A 25894-nucleotide genomic window follows, 5' to 3' on the forward strand; every position below is an offset into this window, starting at 1 on the left:
TTTTTTTTTTTTTTTTTTTTTTGAAAACTCACCTGCAGTATGTATCCTCTTGTGTAATCCTCGTGGGTCCAGCCGAATGCGGCTAGTAGTCGTGTCACTTTCGCGTTGGACAACTGATTAAACAACTGATCAAGCAATATCTTAAGTCGTATTGGTAGTGCGCGTGAGCCGTAAAGGACGAGTGATGCGACGTCAAACACGGCCGTCGGCTCGACAGTCTCTGAAGCCGGTCGACTCTCCTCCTTCTTTGCGACCTCAACATCATCCCCACTACGCGACCCAGCGTTTAGCTTTACCCTCCCTACGGCGCTTTTGTCCTCCCTACCAGTGTATCGTGGGACGGTGGCGACATCCCCACCACTTGGCTGGAAAACAGCCGGATGGGTTGACAGTCGTGCTAGGGCTGCAACAAAATATCATCTTATCAACCAACAATTTTTTTTCTATTCATTTTTTCAACTCAAATGCACATTCCATTCATGTCCTCGCGATTTTGCAAAAATTTCGCCCCTGAATTTCGGCAAAATCTCTCAATTCTTCATTCGAATAACATTTGTTATTTTTTTTTAGATATTTTGTTATAATATTTTTTCAGGGATTAGGATGGAAAAAGATCATGAGAAATGAATTTTTCAGGCCAAATGAACTCGAAATATTTCCAAGTCTGGCGTAACCTCGGCGAAATAGACAGTTGACCGACAATATTTCACCTTTTTTTTAAAATAGGATATTTTGTTGACATTCTGTCTCTCTCACTGCAGCTCCCCCCACTCCAGGCTTTAAAAAAATCCCCGACGCGAGTGTTTGTAGCTGAATGGTGGGGTTGGATGGTCACCCGTCCTCGTTGTCACGAGACTACCGTATCCCCACTACTTCCTCGTGCCGTCCCCACCACCCTGAGGGAGACAGAGTGCTCGCAGGAAGTGAGACGAACAGACGGAGGACAGATAGCGAGACTACGGTGGCAGTACATGCTTATGCTTACTTTGCACACTCTCGCTCTTTCCCCGTCTTGCCCCACCACGGCTTATGCTCTATGCGTCCTCCCACCCCTTTTTCGTATCCTCAAATGTCCGCCCCCGCCACTAGGACTCGTGTCGCTGAGTCGTCGCGTTCATCCAGTGTTCTGTACTGTTCAGTGTGCACTATAGTGGTATATCCCCACCATTCGTCGCGTATTAACGCGCATCTGCCGCCTTCGGACTTTACTGATAGGCGATGTGAATGGGCATCGTGGACCTGGCCATGCTGATGCAATTATTTTTTGCGAAAAATGTCAACTTCAAAATTTTGTTCAATTTATTTGCCAATGCTTGCTTCTTTCATTTCACTAGATTAGTCCGCGCGCGTATGTCCTACTCCGTGAAGCTAATGTATGTCAATTATAGTGAATAGTATTATACTAGATCTGTGCGCGCGCTTTCGCGCGCGCTCATCTTTTTGTTGTGAAATTGAAGAAATCGAATTTATTCAATTTTATATACTCATAAATGTTTTATAAATATTGATAATGACTTAAAGAGAATCAAGAGAATGAAGAGAATGAAGAGTGAAGCATCAATGAATAATTTTTAATCTCCGATTAATTCTTTTTTTTTTACTTTTTAAAATAATCTGATTAAAATGTGTAATTGTTGAAAAATCAGGGGAGGGATATTATGAATTGATTTCCTAGAAAACTGAAAAAATTTCTTGAATTCTTCGGAAAATTTCACAGTTTTCTAGATAACCGTAGATCACAGATTTTTCTCGAATTATTTGGGAAACCGAAGAATTCTCGGGAATTTTGTAGAGTTTAGAATTTATGTATGAAAATCTGAGAAGCAAGAATTGATCATTTTGGCGTGTGATAAATATGAAAAATTTAAAATTTGGGAAGTGAGAAATAATTTGTGAGTTGAAAAAATTTAGAAATACTGTTTTTTTTTTCTCATGATCAACAATTAGGCAATTTAGATATGTTTTGATATAAAGATCAACTTCACACATGAAAAAATGAAAAATATGACGCAGAAAAAATTTTAGCGAAAAAAAATTGTAAAATATCGTCAGATTTTTTTTTCAGTGTAAAAACTGTTTTTACGAAAACAGGTCAGGCAATCTCTAAATTCTGAAGTAATCAAAAACTGAAACAAAAAATGATAAAAGTGACGACGCATTTGAAATTTTCCTGACAGGCTTTTCGCCCTTCTGTGTCTATAAGAATTAGATTGAGTTTTGAGGCTTTCGCGGCCAACATTATTATTTATTATGGCTTCCGGATGGATGCCGCGTCTAGATTCAGCTTCTTGCCGATGTTTCGCAAACATTTCAGTCTGCATCATCAGGGCTAGGTCGCTCCGATACTGAAATGCAATTATTTTATGCAAAAAATATTAACTTCAAAATTACTTCAATTTATTTGCCAATGCTTACTTTTTTTATTTAATTTTTTTCGTGGGGCTAAATTCAATCAGAATCACGTGATAATTGAGTTGTCCTTCCTCCCAATTGAAAAATGTTTTTTTCTGTATAACAAAAAAACCTCGTAGAACATCTCCATTTTTTTCACTGTAAAAACTATTTTTACAAAAAAGACCAGGCGATACTCTCAATTATAAAATAATGATGAAGACTCAAACAAAAAATGAAGAAAGAAGTCTGACGACGCATTTGGAATTTTCCTGAACTAATCAAAGCTTTCCCTCAATAATCGTCACGCTTTTCGCCCATTTCGTGTCTACAAGAGTTACATTTTCATCATGAAAGTCCGCCACAGCCCTAACAATAGCCTCCACAGAGACTCAAGCATGAGTATGGGATCCGCGTTCTACTGAGTTTATGCCCGCTCAGGAGGTGTGTCTAATATCTTTCTAATACATTCCTCAGTATGCTATTTCTTTCGTGATCATCACCGTGACTGTACTCTATGGATAACAATTCCCCTGCGATCACGAGAAAGTTTTTGATTTTACACATCAGTTACAATTATTTTTTGTGACTGTTTATCAAGGAGATGTTTTTTTTTGTTCACTGGTGTCGATAGCCCCTCGCAGCGATATTGCGCCGATAGCCGTTGAGAGTCTGTTTCATTTCTTCCATTCGTTGTTATTGTCGTAATGTATATGTCGAAGTGATCTCCACCTACTGATTCCGGTGATCTCTCAGAGGGACACAGCGGTTTCACCACGAGGGCATCAATAGAAATCATGGAGTCATGCCGATTGGGCGCCACTTGTCATTAATGACTGTACGTTTTCTTCATTTTATTTTTTTTTCGAGTGGTTTTCTTCATTCGGATTTAATTAGAGACCGATGACGATCGGAAATGTCCCATCTCTCGGGGCGAATGACGGGTAATGAAGGCTTTTTTGTTGTGAATTTTTGGGTGCGGGCGGAACGGGGGGTGGACAGTTAATATTAGGGTTGTTCCATTTTCGAAAAAGAAGATTTTTTCAAGTACATTGATAGACAGGATTAGTTATTGTTAACAAATGGATTTGGTTGAAGGCTAGGGTCTATTTGGTCTCACCAAATGTTCATTCGTTAATAGTTAACGAATGCATATTTGAGAAGTCTTGTTTGACTCGACATTCACCTTTCAAGTGAACCATTCGTTAACTATTAACGAATATTCATTTGGTCATATTCAACTCTACCATTCGTTAATAGTTAACTAATCTCCTTTGGAATAAATGAATCAGTCTGTCAGCGCAGACATAAAAATTGCGGAAAAGAAGATTTTTTCGAGTACATTGATAGACAGAATTAGTTATTGTTAACAAATGGATTTGGTTGAAGTCTAGAGTCTATTCGGTCTTACCAAATGCTCATTCGTCAATAGTTAACAAATGCACATTTGAGAAGGCTTGTTTGACTCGACTTTCACCTTTCAAGTGAACTATTCGTTAACTATTAACAAATATTCATTTGGTCATATTCAACTCTACCCTTCGTTAATAGTTAACTAATCTCCTTTGGAATAAATGAATCAGTCTGTCACCGCAGACATGAAAATTGCGGAAAAGATTTTTTTGAAGTACATTGATAGACAGAATTAGTTATTGTTAATAAATGGATTTGGTTGAAGTCTAAGGTCTATTCGGTCTCACCAAATGTTCATTCGTCAATAATTAACAAATGCACATTTGAGAAGGTTTGTTTGACTCGACTTTCACCTTTCAAGTGAACTATTCGTTAACTATTAACAAATATTTATTTGGTCATATTCAACTCGACCATTCGTTAATAGTTAACTAATCTCGTTTGAAATGAATGAATCAGTCTATCAGTGTGTAACAAAATGATAGTTTTTAAATAATTAGCGGCTGGTCTCAGTTTCAAGTGGTCGCCCCCCTCCATTTTGCATGGGTAACGACCTAACGAGCGTATCCATCGGGACCTTGAGCCTCCTCTCACCCCCGTTTCACCCTCTCACCGTCCAATTGAGCAGGTGCACCCAGTCATTGTCTAAAATTGCAAGATAACCGCGCGAATCTCCAAAACTCCCCGTGACCGGGTTGACAGAGTGGCCGGGGGTACAAACTGACAGCACAAACTGAACAATGAGCACCTCCAAGTCAAGGGTATCCCCGACAATTCTTAGACAATGGAGTGACTCTCGACAGGTTGAAATTCGATAGTCCCTGGAGGACCATTTGCATTCTGCATTTTGAATATAACCCTGTGGGTGTTATTGAGAGACACTGGGAATACTTTCCCCTTCTTGAATAGAGTGGGTATTGGTGACAGTGAGCACAATTTGGTGGCGTTTAGTTACGCCAACGATAGCCCTAAACGTTTATTCTTCCACTTCAAGGTCGTCAATGGTAACAATCGAACAAAAGAAATTTACGGTGTTCAAAATTTTTTTTTTTCGTCTTTCGAATATTACACGAGGAAAACATTTGGAGAGCGAAATTGCATTTCAGGAATTTTTATTTCGAGTCAAGGAAATAAATATGAGGGAAAGGATAAATTTTCTCTTTTGTAGGTACACGGGAAAAAAAATGTACTTGAATTGAGTATACAGTATCCTTGATTCGAGTATAAAATATACTTAATTCAAGTATATTTTATACTCAATTGAAGTATATTTTTTTCCGTGTAAGTAATTTTAGATGTATTTTTTTTTGCAGTAATTGAATATTTGGGGGCGAAAATATTGAACAAAACCGATCAGAACGAGAAAAAAAATTGAAAAAGATTCCATTTAATTGTTACCTCGCTTTTTGTTTCAATAATAATAATAATAATTATTATTATGATTTTACAAAATATATTCTCCCGTTAATCACCGTTGACTCGTGTGCCAATTCACTCGGGCAAAAATTTGCAACCCAATATATTCGAGAGCACGCTGGTAATTAAGCGTAACTGACGTGTAACGCGAGGCCAGTGTATGCACCCGAGAGATTCTTTTTTTTTGTTCAATTTTTTATTTTCATTCTTTCACTGTTCACCAAATTTTCATCGAATAACAACAGCCAAATATTGACGGTGCTGGAATATACATGCCAGAGACGACAGAGCCGTAGGGGAGAGGGGAATTCGATACGGCGTCATACCTGGACGTGAAAAAAAGAGGGATGTTTTATTTTTCCACCACTGGTTAACCCGATATTTCTGGCGCTGTGGCGGAATTTTCCGACGAGCGGAGGTTACGGTGAAAAAAGGGGGATTGCCAATCCGCTAAATGGCGGCACAAGGGGTGGAGGGAACATTGTAATCCTGTTTGTTTATTACGCGACTGGGGAAAATACAATTTTATCGCTGTTAAGTCGGGGAAAAACGCCGGGACTTTTATTTGAGGTTTTTCAGTGGGGTTTATAATTGAGATGATTCCACACCCAAATTAATGCTTTGTGAAGGATAGAATATGGTGAGCAAAATCGGTGTGTAAAAGCACACATTTTGTGGAATATAGTGCGGAAGATTGTGCTAAAAAAAAGAAACATCATTTTAACAAATAGCGGGTTTGATAACTGATTAATAACGAGTTATCAAGCAGAGCTCGATTATCAAGAGAAAAAGAAAACGATCCTATAGCAGAATTTGAAAACAAAAAGACAAAATGACTAAAATAATTTTAGAAAACTTCCGTTTGCCTGAAATTCTTTTGTGAGTTATTTTCTTCGGTAGTATAGAGGTCAGTATTTTCGACACAATATATGCGATAATATTTTTATAGATGTGAAGATTTCATCCATTTCACATCTAAAAAAATATTATCGCCAACTCTTAATAATCAATATAGCAAATGAGATGTACATCCCCCTTAAGTATTCTTGAGTATTCATCCTCCTTAAGGGAAGACTACTATGAGTTTTAAAAGTCGTGGGTTATTGGAGTGAGACTTTTCATACGTTGAAGATCGATTATATAGATCTGACAACGAATAATTAGTGCGAAAGAAAAATTTTCTTTATTGTTCGTTCGCCCGAAAATGCTTAAAATGCCAACAGTCACAGGTTTTTTTTTTTTTTTCAAATTTTCGGAAAAATATGTGGAATAACAATTACGAGCCAATTTTTTTTAATTCGCCTCTTACATGGCTAAATTTGCTTTTTTTTTATTTTTTTTACACAAATAGTGAATTTTTTCATATGAAAAAAACCGAAATCAGCTGTGTAGGAGTCGAATTCTCAGAAACTGGCTCCTAATTGTTGTTTCATACATTTTTCCGACAATATTGAAAAACAAAAATCTTTCGTAGCTCAAAAATTGGAGGTCCTGGACTGTTTTTAGCATTTTAAGCGTTTTCGGACAAACGAACAATGAAAAATTTTTTTTTGCACTATTTATTCGTTTTCAGATCCATATAATCGATCTTCAACGTATGAAAAGTTCCACTCCAATAACCCACGGCTTTTAAAACTCATAGAAGTCTCCCCTTAACGACGCCTAGAAACTGCATTTATCCTCCCAAAACTTAAGGAGACACTTTTAACCACAGTCCATCCACCCATTGCTGAAGATGATAGCTAATACATAATTCGAGTGCCGAAACCGTAAGTAACACCAGTGCCAGTTTGTACAGCAGAGCAAACAGAGTCCAAGGGGTGGGGGAGATTTTCGGATGGTTATGAGGGCGCGAGTAAATGGTATGTAAACTGTGCCTGGGCGCGCCCTCACTGAACTCTCCCCCCCCCTCCCACCCCCAGTTACTCAGCAAACTCCATTAAAACATTATGCACGTCCCGATGCGCTTGGAAAATCAGATGTGACCATTTTATACGAGAGTAGCAAAAGCAGAGTTGTGTTATCATTGATCTTCAAAGAAATAACCGTAATATAAATATTCCATCAAAAGTGCAATTTTTCCCTCGCCCAGAATTTCGCTTATACTATTCTCATGAATTTTAGAAAGTCCAATGAATTTGAGAGGAGAAAAATTTTTTTGAATTTTTGTCTCGAGGGTTGACAGGTAATGAATTGAGGGTTGAGGTAGTGCCGTATGACAAGTGACATGTCACTGTCGCGTGACGTTTTATTCATTTTTTTCAGTCCTCCCCTTTTGATCCAAACCGCTCAAAGGTATCGTGTAAACCAGCAGAAGAAAGGGAGTACTAGCGGGAGAGATGAGCGACGCGCGTTGACCGCTTGACATTTTCACAACGGGGGACGAGGGCGGACGATAATGACAGGTTTAACTTCTTCCCGGGGTATCCACAGTCCATCGAGTCGATCGTCCACTTCTGTCCACGTTAAATTACCTGGAAACCATATTTTTTGTTTCTTATATTTTTTTTCTCCTCCTGTCTTTACGGAGGAGTGAAGCCAGTGTTTCTTCGACTTTCGCGATGACAACTGACCGACAGATTATACGTCTCGTTTTTTTTTCTTCTGCGTGAGCTCCGCTTGGTCGAGGAGATTTCGTAAATCTGGATAAGCCGGGCTCATACAAAGAATACGATTATTTGAGGTAAAAACAAGGAGGGTTTAGTTCGAGTCAGGCCGTCGCAGGGGTGGAGGACGGGTACTTGAATTATTCGGGTTATTTGACTTCGGGGACTCGAACGAGCGACGAGTTTCACTTTTCTGGAGTCAAATACATGGTGACGCTATCTGCAATTCTCGCGTAAATCAATTAATATCCATTATCTCACGAATGAAGCTAGGGCGACTCCTCACCATCATCACCAGATGATGTAACTGATCAAGCGTAACAAGCATTTCGCATTAGTCTCCTCCGGCACGTTAATTGATTGAATTAGAATGACGTTCCTTTCCGAATTGATTTCCACCCACATGGGTATCAATTTCACCAAAGAATGACGCATTCTCAGGTTATTGTTTTTTTTTGAGATAAACTCATTTATTGAGCTGTGTATCAATTTGTGAGAAACGCGCGCGGAGGATCGCGTGCTTCAAAGCGATCAGGGTTACTACCCCACCCTTTGGTTCACCTTCCCCTCTCCACCTCGGTGCGTTTTGTGAGAAACGGCCATGGGAACCGAGTCGATAATTCTTCGGATGGTTTTTGGAAATTTTCTGTCGTTCAATTTTTTCCGTCCGGGGAATTGCGACGAGATGATGATTTTAGGGTTCAAAAACTCGCAGATTTTTCGAGAATGGCGAAAAATATTCATCAAGTCTTGCAGAAGATACATTGTTTCAAGTATAAAACGGGTTTACGGTGAGCATAAACAGCGGATGGCTGTGATTAATACGGATTACGTTGGGGCGACGATTGAGAAAGTGATGCGACAGAGAGAGAGCCTTCACAAAGATGAATTAGATCACCTGTGGCTGGTTGATTATATAATTGACACTAGATATTCCTATTTTCGGTGTTGATATTCCACGTCATGAGTCCCCGAGCGGAATTTGTCCCTCCCTGCCGCACAAATTCTACAACCGTACCAAAAAAAACCAAAACCGGAGGAAATCCTCCCCAAAGAAACAGAATTTTACGATGTCTTCAGTAAACGTTTGCTTACCGGTGGTAAACTCCGGAATTTTACTGTCATCGATGCGCTTTTTCCGAAAGAGGAAACGAGAGAGACCCCGAGTGGCCATAACATCCCACTGTTTATGGGGTCGCGCCGAAGCCCAACGCAACAGTAAACCGTAATGCGTATTAATAAGAGGACTCGTCCCGAATAGTGCGCCATAAATGTCGGCTTATCTCAGTCCTCTTCCAGTGCCGAAACACGAGGAAAATCCCGTCACTACATTGTTCCCCCTAAAAATAAAAAGAGGAACTCAAAAGAAAAAACAAACACTTTTTCATTTTTTTGTCAGACAGCAGTTGATGACTGTTTTATCTCAAGCACTCAGCACTCTTTCAAGGGCACGAGGATATAATACCATGCACCATGCGTGCTGCACGCGCATTTATTACAATATACTCACACACAAATGGGTTACCTATAGCACCAACAATCGTCGTCGCGGTACAGGATTTTAATTAACTGAATTTATGACATTCAAATGTTGCAATTTAACCCACGCACTGGTGTAACGACGATTTAATCCTCATAGTTTATACTGCGGGGGGTGGAGGGGGAAATGAACGAGGTGTGACTCAACTGGACATGCAATTTAAGATTTAAAAAGGCCAGAGAAATGAGAGAGAAAAATCAAGTACACATGTGAAATATTAGACAAGCCCTTAATTGCGGATCACAGATGTTTACGAGGGCTGATAATGTTATCTCACGTTATGTGTCGTAAGAATTTTTTTCATTATTTTCTGTCCATTATCTTTTGTCGGAGACGCGTACACTCATTTGCGTGCAGAAAATGACTATTGAAAATGTATATTTCTCGCTTACGAGTAGTTGATTCTTTTTTTTTTAAAGATTTTTATCTACTGCGTTAAGCTGAGGCTTAACCTACCAGTGATGTTCGATCTTTCTCGGCTGATGGCCGTTTCTGGCTCTCTACGCGAGGGGTACCAGTCGACAGCTTGACAAATTGCTTCTTGATTCACGTTTTCGCGGGAATCAATCATCAGTGTCGGATTTTTATTTTTTTTATGAACCTGTGGCAGGGTTGATGCATTTTTATCTGCATTCTGTTGGAGGATTGACAATTATTTGGATAATTCCGTGGTTTTCGTGCAGATTTCCGGGGAGAATTAATTTTTACTGCTGGTAAGATAATTTTGGGCCACAATGAGACTCTTAACGAGTATAAACATCGTGGATCTGGCGACCTCTGCGTGTCGGAATCAATCATCGCTAGACACCTTTTTTCCCTGTCAACGGAAATCGTTGGGAATCATAAGATCGCATAAGCGATTCCTCAGTGATGAGACACATCGTCAGGAATCCGAAGTCAATTTCCAAGACTGAAAGATTGAAAAACAGTAGATGGAGAATTGCATTAGACTCGAAATGCGAGCGATATTTTACGAGATTTATCACAGGCATAATAAATGTCGAATTAAATTTCGTTTAATTATATGACTCAACTACGGGAAAATATATCAAAACCCGTTTGGCATTCAATTTAATTAGGAATTTAATCGATTCTGATCAGAATGTTATGACACCTAACGGACATTAACGAATTTAAATCACTATGAAAATTGTCCCAGCACTTCCACCAATCCATCACGAACGAATTTCGATGAAAAATTAATATCCAATCCCCCGAAAAAAAGAGCGTCGGTTTCCTTTCATCATCTCACCATATATTTTTTTGTTTCTTCCATTCGCCCCGAGAAAACGAATATTGTCGAAGCGAAATGACGAGGGTCCCCACTGAATCCCACCACTCACATTTACGAGAGAGAGCATGATTCGATCTTTCAAAGATTCCCGGGCGTGTTCCCGGCGACAGGCGAACAAAGCCCCAACACGCTAGGAGTAATACAGAATACGCAAAGTTGCCGACAAAAAAAAAGACCGGCTACACTGTTTTTTCAAATTTCGTGAACAGCGGGTGTAGCATTGTCGGGCATCACTAGAAGGTCAGGTTCATCCACCTGAGATGAGAGAATATTTTTGATGATTTGTTTTCTATTTGCCGGATGACAAATGTCAAGAGCTCATTTTTTCACATAGTGAATTCGATATCACTTTTTGGAAATTTTGGAGGCGTTGATTTTTGCATATTGGAAAAAAATATTCGTCAGATCCGCAAGTAAATACTTTATTTTATCTATTAAAAATATTTGCATCATTCGAAAACAAAGGATGGCTATGATTAATATGGATTACTTTCGGGTACCGGTTCGCGTGAAAGAGGGACACGATGAAGTAGACATTGAATGTTATAGATTATGAAAGCAATATTTTCGATAATTGTTTGCTATTCGCCGGATAGGTATGTCAAAATCTCATTTTTCTTCACTGAAAGAGCAATTTTTTCATATATTGAATTCTATATCGCGTGTAAATATGATTTTCCCCGACGACAGGGCAGAAAACAGTTCGTAACGAATTGGAGTGCTCGCCACGGGAGTCATCCTCACACCCCCCACCCTCTTTTTTTCTACACCATTCATAATACACTCGCACAGAGATCTCATCTAGATAGGCTGTTTATACTCTTGCTCTGTTGCACCGGGCCCAGCAACTGCCACGCACCATTAGCCGAAACATTACCACCGTGTGTGAGAACCTCCCCTGGCCCGTGAGTAACAAGAAAAAAAAACGATACGAGGTAGAAATGAAGAGGATGAGAAAAAAAATTGAGTGTGAGGAGGCACGAAACCACAGAGAAAACAACGATACATGCGAGTCACCGTGTAAGATTCGATTTTTCTTGCAGCCTTTTTCGTTCTTCTGTCTCCCCCTGGCGAGGAAAGGAGATCACCGGGAGTCTTTTCTGAGGATTAATGAGACTGGAACACTCGTAATTCATTCATCGAGCCGTTCCGCCTATTTTTTCTCTTAATATGATGTATTTTATGCTCTTTCACATCCTTTTGAGGGCGAACTGGAGATTGTTTAGGAAGATTTGCTGGTGGGAGTGGGGCGCCCTCACGCGGAGGCGTCATGGAACCAAATTGGTCCACTAGGCTATTTCGAGGCAAAATTGGGATTGAAATAAATATATTATTGTCGATATATATATTATTGTCGTGGGACAAAACAAAAAGCAAAGTAATGCAAAATCTGGGCCAATACAATTCATAAATCCAGCAAAACCAAGCAAATATTATAGCCTTGACAAATTGCCGCAGCGAACTCTGGTAATTACGGACCAAAATGAGAAGTATCCGAGATGTATCCACACACTCCCGGTATTTCTATATACTCTCACTTCTTCCCCTCTCCAACCTCGTGGCTATAATCACAGCTCTCAGATACGTACATATGCGCTGAAAAGTCCCATTCGTGTGGTTGCAGAATTCTTGCCGTCGGAGGTTATACCTTCTCGTATTTTCTCCTCCTCCCGTTGTCTTTTTATTCTGCTTCGATGTGTGATTGAGCGAACTCGATCGAGACAAGAAATCATCCAGCGTCTTGAGGTGCCTGACCCCTCATTCCCATTCTGTTTTTTTTCCGGTAAATGAAAAAAAATTTAGAAATTTTTTCATCACAGCCTCCTTTCTCCTCGGATTCATCAATTTTTTTGCCTACTCTCAATTTTTTTTGCGTTATTAATATAGGAGCGCACGGTGTCTAGTAGTGTACCGACACATTCATAAATGTCGCTGCCGAGAGCACGACTCATTAGTAGCACATGAGAAGCGTCGAGTTGCTCTGAAAAGTTTCCAGAGGCTAATTGCGGAATGATTATTGCTCTGGCATGTTTAATTCTTCTTCCAGTTTTTTTTCAAGGGTTCAGAGTTATGTCAGTGCTATCCTTGATCAGAGAACAATAAGAGTCGTTAATATATGAGTCAAAAAAATTAATTCTAGATAATGATTTCGAATTTTAAATGCTCCGAGAATTTCGCGGATTGGAAAAAAATATTCATCACGTCTTGAAGTAAATACTTTATTGTAAGTATAAAAAATATTTTCATTGTGTATAAACAAGGGATGGCAGTGATTAATACGGATTACGAATGAATTACGGACACGATCGAAATTGCAGATTTCTATTTTTGGCAATGATGTTTGAAATCTCATATTGAATTTCATGAATAACAAGTGGAATTGTATAAACACTATACATTTTATTGTATTAAAAAATAAGTTTTTGTGAATGTTCAATTCACTTCAAGAATTTTTTTTTCATTTTTTGCTGCCACATTCTTTCTCCACGGTATCTTGATAATGATGAACCTCGGAGTGTTTTTTTGTCGTCAAACAGGATGTGAACAAAGAGGCATTAATAAATGTAGGAAATATACCTGTCTTGTGCCTGTCGGCTGGTCACAAAGGGCCCCAATAAATTCATAAAGTTGTCGTGAGGCGAGGGTCCAACGTGACAGGGTAAAATTTCAAAGAATGGAAAATGTGGGTCATGAAAAAACTATTTTCAGGATTCGCTATTCCAGTGATATTAAACAATCCCTTGATTAAATTAGAATTTCCCTTTTTTATGGATTCAGATGCGTCACCATCAGGGCTTTGCACATTGAACGGTGGCTTCTCGGTAATATTAGCTGCAGTTTGCGTGGTAAAACAACGTTACTCGCAATGAAACAAACCGCTTTGCCGATAAGACCCTTTGGCGCTTTCTCCCCTCGGTTTCTCCTTCATCTGTTTACCACAAGCTACCCCCACGCCCAAGCACAACGAAAAATAATGTCCGTTGGTAGTCATCGAGCCTGATATTCCGAAATAATCCTCGAAAAAAAGTGAAATGCATTTTCTCTCCCGCAATGGCGTCGCGACATTCCGCCATTTTGTGTCACCCCAGGACAAAAAAATACATCATTGGTCCCTGCACCAATCCCAACAGATGCCAGGTGCTCGTCACCACTCATGACGTCATTAATCCGGCCATCGTTCTCATGTTTTTCTTTTTTTTTTTATCCCCGAGGTCCCACGTCTCTCGGGGTAGGTATATGCGCAGAGGGAGGAGATGGGGTGGGCATTGTGTAACGGGCGGGGGATGCCACGCAGCTGCTAACGAGGACGGGTTTGTCGAGTTCCGTTCATCCATGCCATATTCGTGTACCCATCAAATACATTGGAACGTATTAGGCAGCATAGAAATGGCCGACAAGCCCTGATTTTAGACAGCCTCTGCCCCCTAAATATGTGCTACACAATATTTTCTTGGGGAGTCGTACGCAAAATGTTTTACTGATTTTTTCGCTGTTTGAGGATTTCAGATGTGAGAAGAGCAGGTCGCTCTTTTGAAGATATCCTTGCAGGTAATTTTAAAATCAGAGAAAATGTTCTCGGTTCGAGTTCTTAACTTTCTCTTAAGGGGTAACAGAAGGCTACCGTTTCCTCGAAATTTTCAAACAAATTTCCTGCTCAAAGTTATTAATATTTTTTGACTCCAAAGCATATTGATCTTCACTATCGGTTCTTGGAGATTAATGTGCTTGGACTTGTAAAAATATCGATAACTTTAAGCAGGAAATTTGGTCAAAAAATTGAAAAATCAGCGGATGTTTAGCCAGTGTCGGTAAATTGTCGGTAAATGTGTTTTTTTTATAGCCAAGGAAAATTCTGTAAATTTTTCGGCTGACAGCAGAACATATAAAACTAACTTTTCTAAAGTTAAAAAAAAATTAATCGCAATAGTCTCGGCAGAAATGAATAAACTAATTTTTCCTGATACACGGGCTCTTATGAAATTTATGTTCAAATTGATAATTCACCTATTAGAAGACTCTAAAAAATAGAAATAAAAATAGAAGGTAATGTGTAAAATTATACTGAATCCAATGGCCAGAGAAAAATCTGGAGTACCCGGGTAAAAAGAGGAAATATTTGAATGATTATATCCCATATAAGCGCATGTTAGCGTCTGTATTTGTTGCATTTCGTCTATTTCATTTTTAAATAATGAACTTCGGTTGGTGGATTGAAATTAGTATCAAAGTGAAGGGAATATCTTCATCTCTCAGTTAAAAAAAAATCAAATTTTTTCAAGTACTTGCCATTTTGGATAAACATCCTTAAATTAAAAATGTTCTAATTCAAGATGATTTTTTGATTTTTTATCATCGGTCAAGCTATTATTTTTTTTACTTCATTCGACGGATAATTTTAAGACGGGAAAATATTCATCTCAAATCTCCTTTTAATATCATCCTAATATGGTTGTCTTTGCTGGAAAAATTAATTTTCCCACAACGAAGAAAAAAATAATATTTCCATGTTTGAAATCTCCATTGTCTAATATTTGATCATCCCCAAAAATTACACGCTCTCATGCCCAAAGCCCCCGTTAGTATCGAGCCTTAACGCCATCAAAACGGCCCTGAGATACTTCCGATGATGGGTACATGCACAATATACATCATGAAAAAGCGACACAAGGGGAGGCCCAGGAGGAGTGAGAATAGAAAAGCCCCGGTGAGCTCCCACTCAACAACTTCTCATCTGTCCGGTTTCCCATGCGAAATAAAATATCGCTAATCACTCGATATATCGCAAAGGGGGTAACCGAGTACTTTACGGTTTTCCTTCCTATTCATTTTCATGCCCCTCCTCCCCCACCCCGTCTCCCAGTGTATGCACACCCCTTCTCATTCTAATAGTGTACATCAATCACCCCTCCTCAATATGCGTATGGGGTTTTTTTTGTGTCTACCGAGGATTGTTCGAGTTTTCATTGGACGCTCGTGACTTTATTAATTCAAGGGACTAGCAAGTCGATGAGGAGTCTTTCTCTTGACGTTCGTCGAGGGGCTAGTGTCGAGTGGTTGGTCATATTGTGAAGGGGTGAAATCGGTATGGAGTTGACGTTGAGACTAATTCCATTTTGAATTTTTCAATATTTTTTTTTATATCATACGGAGAGAAATATTCAGTTAAAATTACGTATTTTTCCGTAATTTCGGAGCGAAATGTGGTTGTAGGAAATTTGCGGGAACTGCCACGGAATTTTTCCGGAGCGTTCCGTAATTTTTATCTGAATCTCCTGTGAAAAATTACGATACCGGCACTTGAATTTTCTGAATTGATTCCGTAATCGATGAGTGAATTTTGAGTTCCGTAATTTTTACTGAATATTTCTCTGCGTGCATGTAGATAAAATTTTACAAATTTAATTTCATATCTGGGAATATATTCTCAGAAAAATAGATATTTTTCAATTTTACCATTAGAAATTCGGATGTCATTTTAGGAGATAATTTTTTCATTTTGAATTTTGATTTTTGTATGTTTTATAGCATGTACATATAATTTTACATATAGCATTGATGTGTTTGGGAAATGTATTTTTAATGAAAAAAAATATTTTTGAATTTTTCCATTAGGAAATCAGATGTCATATTAGAATATGACCTCCTCTTTGTTTGTGAAATGAAATAATCGAGTTCTGTATACGTGTTTCAATCATCCGAGTCTCAAGGCCAAGTGTCACGACATATACCTCATATTACACAATTTTCATGTCCAAGGACTCACACGAGATGTCGTGTGAACAACAAATAAATATCCGGCACAATGATTTTTCCCTTTGTCTCGCAGATGATGAATGTTATTTTTCGAAGGAATTACAGTAGACTCCCGTTACAGTCGCATTTCCCCTCATATTGATTATTCTTCGCTCGGCCGCTACCCCTACTCTATTACCCACGGGCCCCGGAGTATTCATTGTCCCCGGAGGAGGCATTGTCTCTAAATTCCAGGAAAGCCAAAAAATAAAATACTCTAAATATGAATTTTTGATCATAAAATTCAGTTCCCTCTAGACTGTCAAGGAGAGAGCTTCCAGTTTTGTTGGGATAGGGGAGGGTGTGCCTGTACCGCCCACCTAAGGGGAAATGCCAGTTTTATATTTGATATTTCAACTTGAGTATAAAAAACGTATTTTTGAGACTTCTTTAACTATTGAACTCGTTATTCTCGAAGTGTAGATGCCTAATTCTCCTTAGAATCCACAAAATTGATTGAAAATAAAAGAGAGACCCTATTGAGCGGTACTACCCGCCGTCGGATAATACCGCTCGGCACAATTCCAATGCCGCTCATAGGGTTTTGCGTGTATCGCTCGCGCCGCAACCTAACCTGTACTCGAGTGCTGTCGAGCAACTACGTGGCCGATCCTATGAGCGGTATTACCCGCTCCGCTCGGCGTAAACAAAATTGTTGATAATTATTGACATGAGTGGAGTTTTGAGTTCGAATTGGTCTCAAATTACGCGTGAAAGTACTACGAATCGAATAACCACAGTTTAATATGAGAATTCAGCGTTTGAAACTATCAAAAACCTTAATTACAAGTCCACAAATGTTGCACTGTAAAGACCTCAAAACTTCGTTACGTGGTTTTTCATTTTTAAAGAGGTAAACAAAGTGAAATTTTTCCGACAATCGCATCCTATCATCAAATTCTTCATGATCAGGAACAGAAAGAAATTTTCAAGTTGATGGTTGTGGAGGAAATCGGGTGAGCGGTATTACCCGCTGAGCGGCACAGGCACACCCTCCCCTAAGTTGAATTAGATTTCCTAAAATTTTTTTGCAGTTTTCAATAATCTTGGAGTTTACCGTAAGGGTAGAGCTACTTTGAACCGTTTTACCACTTCACTACTGAATTCAATAACAGAGAAATTAAATCCTTAGTATTTTCATCGTATGGCTCCAGTTTTCAGGAGGTAGCGAAATACATTCGCATTCTCCGAATTCACTTCCCCTATTCCCCCAGGAGTGTGACTGCAACGGGAGTCTACCGTAGATCTCTTTGTTATCATGAAATGGATATATTAATATATTCGGAATGCGAATATTTCATCATGGCCGTTGCTCCGACTGAATGAAATATTGAGTTCGAAAATATCATGGAGACTAACCCTTTTGTCCCCCTCTCGGTCGTAGAATTAAAAAAGGGTCGGCGTGGAGAATACGTAAGGGAAGTGGACAATAGGGAGGGCGTGTGTCTCTTTGCGTGCCCTATTTACACGAGCGACAGCCTCTAAAGTACTCCGTGCTATTCGGTAGCTCCCCCGCATGCCCTCTCCAGCTTCCTCCCTTATATTCAGCCCCCTTCAATGTTTTTATCCTTAAACTGCACTGTGGGAGACTAGAATGTCGACCAATCGAATGAGCGAAGGCATGAAGAAGTAAAAAATGAAAATTTACTTCAAGATGAAAAATCAAGCGATTTTTAAATTAGAAAAATGACGATGCACAGAGAGAAATTTTTTAGAAAAATTCCAGTGCTAGCACGGGAAAAGAGGCGTAAAAAGAGGGCCAGGAAAAAATTCCACTGCCGGCACTGGAAATTTGATTGGGGAAAACGTGAATTTTTCCCCGTATTTCTGTGAAAATTTCACAGAAATCCCCAGAAATTTTACCAAGAAATACCAAATTTTACCAGGAATACCAAGAAATTTTACCTTAACGGCACTAGAATTTTTCACAGCCGGTGAATTGTGATTTCTCTCCATGTGAAGTCTTTGAATCCTATTTTACTAAAGATGAAAGAAACGTGAAGTTGTTTTGTATCGAAATATCTCGAAACTGCCTGATCGCTAATCCTTAATTCTGATTGGTCAATATGTGACACGAAGTTATTCACAAAAAAAACACGCGACATTTTCAAATTCTTCAGTGGTCAATTTTTTTTTCACGTCATGTATATATTATCGATGAAATGAATAAATTATGTCCTTTTATGGAGACCGATTATTTTAAAAAATTGAAGATAATTAATTGAAAATGAAAAATTCTTTATAGATTGTTTTACTCTACTTCGCTGTTCACTTCAATCATTAGTCGAATTCTCTTTGATTCATTATCAATATTTATAAGGTATTCATGAGAAAATTAAATTCAATGAATTCCATTTCTTCATTTCAACAAATGAATAGATCAGCGCGCGCGAGAGCGCGCGCCTAGATCTTATGAAATAGAATCAATGAAGACATGAAGCTACAAATTGCGCATTGTATAATTGCCCCTAAGCGATCATTTTATCCCAGGACTGAATAAAATGCATTTCTCTTATCGTCAGGAGTCATCTGATGAAAAATCTCCTCAATCTCTTTTTTCTCAGTCAGTTTAATTAATAATGAATTATTATTATTTACTTAGCTCACTTAAATTGGAAAAGTATTATATGCAATTAGATCTTATTACTTTCACGGTTAATTATTTTCTCCCGTGTTGGTCTTAAATTCAGTAGCGCAGTGGTAAAACGGTACAAGTTAATTTTGACTATTGACCAGTTTTCAATGAATATCTCGGAATCTAAGGGAGATGGCAAAATTTTTGTTATAACCTTTTTTGTAGAGCTAATTGAGAGCTACAACAAATGTTATCACGAAAATTTCGCTATCTCCCTTAGATTCGGAGATATTCCTCAAAAACTCAACTGGGAGATAAGTCGACTTAAACCGTTTTACCACTTGGCTACCGAATTAGGACGTTTTTCTTTTAAAATACTCTTAAAAACTTCTCGAAAAATGTGTTAAAATGGTATTAATTTGAGACTTATTTTTATGCGATATTTTTAGCAATATTTTTTTTTCTTGTGATGTCATAAGTTCAATTGTCCCAAGAACTGTTCAAATTCCCCAATCATCGCCGGTTGTGAATTCTGCCGGCAATACCGAATAACATACCGTTAATTTTCTTCTTTCATCACCAGTAATTACCAGTGTGAACAAACAGCTCATCTGTCTGTTATGAAAAGAAGGCACGAGCATCGGGCGTTTGTATCGATTGTCTGTGGGTGAATTAAATAAAGCAACTTCCGGGGGTCCTTCAGCATTGCCGAAAAAAAAACCCCGGAAATGCCCATCCAAGGGTTAGAGTACCGTTGCTCCGGCGGATTTCTACGCAAAAATTTCGTCGATATGGTAATGCACCCATATGGGCACCTGTCGTGTCCTCGTGGGATCGATGATAAATAACCGTTGGTGTTGTGGCTCGTGGGTTTTTGTTGTGAGGCGCACCTTATTATTCGTTTTGTGCATTATGAGACGGCCTGACATGCTCGATCGCCCATTACCGTCAACGAGCGGAACCACGAGGACACGTGGCTTTTATATTTCGGTTTTTCGAGGATCTACTGATTTTCAGAATCGGTTTGTTACTTTTTAAACATAAAGTTTTTTATTTTTTTTCACTGTACAGGGTTTCAATTTTTTAATGCTTTTTTAATGTCTTTTGTATTTGGGGTTTTCGGAGATTTACTGATTTTTGCAATCGGTATTTTTATTTTCTAAGTTTAGGGGAGGGTGGGGTAAAATGGACACTTTTGACTTTTCTTGAAATGTTCATTACGTGTTGAATTGTTCATGAAATGGAATAATCTTATTTTTAATTGAAAGAACAATTATTCCCCTTTGTGATGAGCTTAGACTGAGATCAATTGATGAATCTGTTTCTGAGTTATGAATATTTTTAAAAAAATCAAAAGTGTCCATTCTACCCCACCCTCCCCTGCAATTTTCTATTTTTCTTCTATTATACGCGGTTGCAATTTTTTAAATGCATTTTTAATGTCTTGAATATTTCGGTTTTCCAGAATCTAGTGATTTTTGCAATCGGTTTTTTTTTTAATGTATAAACTTCATAAATATTAAATTTTCTCATCCGTACATTTATATTTATACTTCGAATAATTCAGAGAATTAAAATGAAAGAAAATGATGCATTGAAAAATTAATTTAAAAAAAAATTGAAAATTATATCTCATATTCGAATGATATTTTTGGATAATATTCCAAGGATGACCACAGGTGCCATTCCCATTCTCCAATTTTCTGCTTCCAAACGTTTGACCCAGATAATTGTTCCTCACTTCTCCTTCGAAGATGATCACCGCAGCGGGTGTTTTAACCCCGAAAAAAAGAGTTTCCCCGAATGTACACCCCTGGCAAAACGCCAGGTATGGACAAAACGTTGAAACTTCGAGGCTCGATTGCGTGACGACCACTTTTTTCCCGACTCCACCATCTTCTCTGTCTTTTTTTTGTTCCTTGACGAGTTTAACGCCACTGGAGTGGGGATAAACGCGTTTTTAATTTTATGCCCAAGTGTCTTATTCGGGATCTCTCACTTCTGTTGAGTCTTCTTGTCTTGTCCAATATTCCCACGGATTTGTCTTTCCCGCTCAGTGTTTTCATTCATTTCTTATTCTCATTATTTTTAATTTTTCTTTCAATTTTAACTCCATGGGACTTTGCATGTTGGGTATTACGACGCTAGGGAATTTATAGATTCTTTAAAAACATGTGTATTATCATTATGCGAATGGTCAGAGTCTTCTGACCCTTGTGAGCGTAAATAATAATTTATTTCATTTCGCCTGCCCTGCGATGACGCAAAAAATTGGAAATAAAAATTACAAAAGTGGCAGACATCAACAATTGAACATCTTTTGAAAATTTAAGGTAATATTACGACTCTGCACTGAGAGAAAAACGACAAAGTTCTCAAACAAGTCTTACTTGTGCCAACAAAATAGTTTTTTTTTTAAATTATCAAAAAAGGATTTTTTTGTGCCAAACATGTAGAGAGTGCGCCGGAATGAAAAATTTTTGTTCGCAAAAATAGATTTAGTACTCCCCTACGATACTCCCCTACGTATTTTGCTCTCGAAAAATCTTTATTTTATGCGAAACAAGGGATAGTAGTTTTTCGTTTCGACTGTTTAATAATCACAGACAACAAATGAACCCTTAAATGAGACAATAATAATGATATGATAGCAATCTTGTAACTTAGGGATAAAATATTTGATGATAAATTCCTCTATGAGATATTTTCATCCTGAAAAGGCACCGTCTGGTGTGAATTATCCGCCTCTTGAGCCAAATATTTCATTGCTGTCGAAAGCAGGTCAATTATTCATGTTTGAGACTTTCAAATTCGAACCAAAAAAATTCTTTTTTGGCAATTTTCAACTAGCGATTTTGTTGGCCCAAACAAGATTTGTTTGACAACGTGTTTGTTTCTCTCTCAATATGTATATTATTATTATGCGAAGGGTCAGAGTCTCCTGACCCTTGCGAGCATAAATAATAATTTATTCCATTTCGCCTTCGCCGCGATGACAAAAGTGACAAAAATCAGCAATTAATCATCTTCCAAACATTAAAGGTGAAAAGTTTATCGTGTACATCCCAAGTTCTGCCACAACTCTCCCCTCCCGCAATGCTACAGTATCGAAAATCCAACGACGGACAGACGTTTAATGAGTTTTGTTGAGTTTACTGATGAGACATGGGCCAATGCCTTCCATACAGACGATACATTCGTGATGATCCCGTGATAGTATCACGTTTTGTAATTTTCTTGGCACTGTACATGGCACCAGCGATCCACAATTTTAAGAAGAAAAAAAGAGAAACTCGTTTCCCATGGAAATAAGGCGACCCCTTCTGATCAGAATGTTCATATCGTTTCAAACTAGTGCACTGTTAGAAAAAAAATGAAATTTCATGGACAGTTGACTACTAATTTTCAAGACAGTGACACTGAGTGCAATTTAGAGGGAAAAATCGTGAAATTTCAGAGGTTTCACTAAAAATTCATTTCTTTTCAGTGAAATTTACAGCGGTCTTTGATTTTTCCACGAAATCCTTAATTTTCAATAACGAAATTCCTTGAAAATTCAGTAGTAGTTAAATTCAATAAAAATCTAAAAAATCTAAAAAGTGTACCCGAAAATTCAGACAAAGATTTTTAACAGTGTCCGAAATTAAAACAATTTCGTTCCATTTTTTTTTGACACTTTTGTCTCAGTGCGAACACGCCAAAAATAAAATGATTCGGAAATGATTTTCGTGTTAGTTTTAACCTTGGGTAGTCAATAGGTGTGTCACCTGGTACGAGAGTCATCTAAATAAACGTATACCAAGAACTAATTCGAGTCTCGAACGTGGTGACGCCCATATTCGACAGGCAACAGACGAGAATCAGGTGGCCGCCGCGGTTGACGTGACGAGAAAAAAAATAGACATTATTGTTTTGCTCGGAAATTTTTGAGGGAATACCCTTCCCCTTGCTTTAGAAACAAAGAAATAGGCATAAAAATCCATTTGTACGATTAAAAATTATTCTGATCCTCACGAGATTATGAGAAATTCAATGATTCCTTTGTCTGGGGCATTTAATACCACAATTTCCCGCCCCTCCCCCCCACGAGAAAAACTCATTCCTTCAAAATCACATGCGTAACGCTCCGCTGATAATAATTATCGTCCGTACGAATCACGGCCGTGTCGACGTGCGTGTGAAGCGGCCAAGAGTTTTCCAACGCGTGCGAGAAAATTGCAATTATTTTCACGCGCTTCATACGCACTTGCATTATCCATCATGTATACATGAAACCCGCGAATGTTACACGCGAGTTTTGTAGTCAATGTGAATTCCCCCGCACATTGTCTGCGTTAGTTTTTTTTTTTTCTTCATCCTCACTGGGGCTTGATGGGTAATAATGAGATGACAGAGGGCGAAGGGGAAGGGGATATTATAAGTCAACGCGATTTGAAACAAAAGAGCGATGTCGAAAATATACGTGAGTCAATGGTGCTTATGTGAGTCAGACGTGAATTATATTTTCTCAATGATGGATGATGAGATTTTTAAATTACGCGGAGATGGAGATGATGGAATATTTCTTATTTAGGAACATTTCCCCTAAAAATTCCAATTTTTTTTGACATCACAATTTTAGAATATTTCCATCATTTCCCAAAAAATAAAAAATAAAAACTCCCGATTTCTCAGTGATTTGCATTGATTTTTTCCCTCATTTTTTTCAAAATTCATGTCCGTTAGAATTGAGCGAGACACATGATCATTTTTTTTTCTGGTCAGTGCAATGTGAGGTCAGCCGTGAATTATATTTTCTCAAAGATGGATGATGAGATTTTTGAATTACGCGGAGATGGAGATGACGGAATATTTCTCATTTAGGAACATTTCCCCCAAAAATTTCAATTTTTTTTGACATCGCAATTTTTTTCACAATTTTAGAATATTTCCATCATTTTCCAAAAAATTAAAAATCAAAAACTCCCGATTTCTCAGTGATTTGCAGTGATTTTTTCCCGCATTTTTTCAAAATTCATGTCCGTTAGAATTGAGCGAGACACATAATGGTTTTTTTTCTGGTCAGTGCAATGTGAGGTCAGCCGTGAATTATATTTTCTCAAAGATGGATGATGAGATTTTTAAATTACGCGGGAATGGAGATGATGGAATATTTCTTATTTAGGAACATTCCCCCCAAAAATTCCAATTTTTTTTGACATCACAATTTTTTTCACAATTTTAGAATATTTCCATCATTTTCCAAAAAATTAAAAATAAAAAACTCCCGATTTCTCAGTGATTTGCAGTGATTTTTTTCCCTCATTTTTTTCAAAATTCATGTCCGTTAGAATTGAGCGAGACACATGATGGTTTTTTTTTCTGGTCAGTGCAATGTGAGGTCAGACGTTTGTGAGAAGAGACAAGAGGTGAATAAAAAAAAAACAAGTGAGACCTCCTGGGGACGACGCGAGTGAGAGAAGGTTTTACCCGCGCCCAGTCCTCGTAAAAGTCATTTTACACGCTCACACGACAAGAGGGACAGGTGACCGGGCGATATACGCGTCAGTCCGTGTGCACGTACGGCCTTCGTGTCATGTAGAAAAATGAGAGGTGGGAAAAATTGAGCCGGAGAAGTTGAGCAAAAAAAGAGCATTATATTGTGAGCGAGTGACAGGAGACAAGTATCGGGATGCCGCGAGTTTTTGCTATTCCTCCGGCATTCACCAATATTAATACTTAATTGATCATTCAGGAGAGTTGAAGGACAACCGAAAGAATGACAAGTTTACGTATTTCGATTTCTTCTTCTTCCCGTTGTACTCGTTTTTTTGTAGTCTTTCGTAATTGACTCGACTGATATTTTTTTCATTTTTCCTTTGTCCTTTTTTCTGGGCCCCCCTCCCCCCCCGAAATTTCGAATCAGGGAGTGAGAGAGGTTATGGCAGTCCCAAAACGTCCTGGCGATGGAGGCCAAAGGCAATAATCTCGATGGCCAAAGCCAATTACCCTTGTCTCGTGGCCATCTGCTTCTTCGGTGATGCTCCCTCCACTCTCCCAAATATTCGAGACAGAGAGGACACCATCTCCGTCGAGAGAACGTCCACCTCAGACTCAAATGTGCCATCAGTTTCCATTTATTCATCCTACTCAACCCAAACGGACTTCATATTCACAAAACAAGTTGCTGCTATATTCAAGTTAAATTGAGCTCTAAATTTCCGGATCTTCAAAACTGAATCCTCTCCCTAATAATAAAATCCCTTTCCACTTAGAAAATTCCAGTTAAAACCCCCTTGACAATTTTCTTTCGAAGGTAAGAGTATAAACTTTGCGTCGTCCAATAAATTTAAATTAGAATAATTTTAGCTTTCTTTCTAAGCAATTAGAAAGATAGTCCTCCGACGCTAATAATTTCTCCGGACATAACAACAATAATATGACCAAAATGAATGCAATAAAATTATAAAATGTTAATTCTTCGGTCACCACACGATGATTTTTCTCTAAAACTCAAATATTGGAAATTGTTCATTCATTTCCACACGCCACAACCACTCACATTTCGTACAGGCCCCAGAGTTATGATGCCCCACTGTCGAAAAAAAGCCAACGACCAACGAGAGACAAGCCAATATATAATTATCCCCTCCCCCCGTAAAAAAAAATTGTAATCGTATATATGTGATGTCGGTGAGAGAACGAAACGAAACCACGTAGGTTATGGAGTAGAGAAACGAGACACAGAGATCATGGACCCCCGAAATTGATCACGTAGCCAAGGGACGCCCTGGCGTTGGGGCCCCTCTTCTTCTTCTCTCTGTTATTATCGAGAATAAAAGTCACCGCTACCAGCGGGACCGAATTTGCTGCGGCGACAATCTCGC

The 25894-nt window shown here is 38.5% G+C and overlaps 1 protein-coding gene across 1 annotated transcript in view; it reads right to left on the bottom strand.

The window, feature by feature from the left end:
- LOC107041318 (zinc finger protein basonuclin-2) overlaps positions 1–25894 on the bottom strand; it is a 146170-nt gene that overhangs the window by 8991 nt on the left and 111285 nt on the right. The window contains exon 4 of the mRNA XM_015261813.1: positions 33–403. Within this exon, the coding sequence (XP_015117299.1) occupies positions 33–403 (371 nt within the window). The remainder of the gene's footprint in view (positions 1–32; positions 404–25894) is intronic.

The sequence above is a fragment of the Diachasma alloeum genome, unplaced genomic scaffold, assembly GCF_001412515.2.
Source record: "Diachasma alloeum isolate Michigan unplaced genomic scaffold, Dall2.0 Dall_scaffold_00362, whole genome shotgun sequence".
NCBI classification, from domain to species: domain Eukaryota; kingdom Metazoa; phylum Arthropoda; class Insecta; order Hymenoptera; family Braconidae; genus Diachasma; species Diachasma alloeum.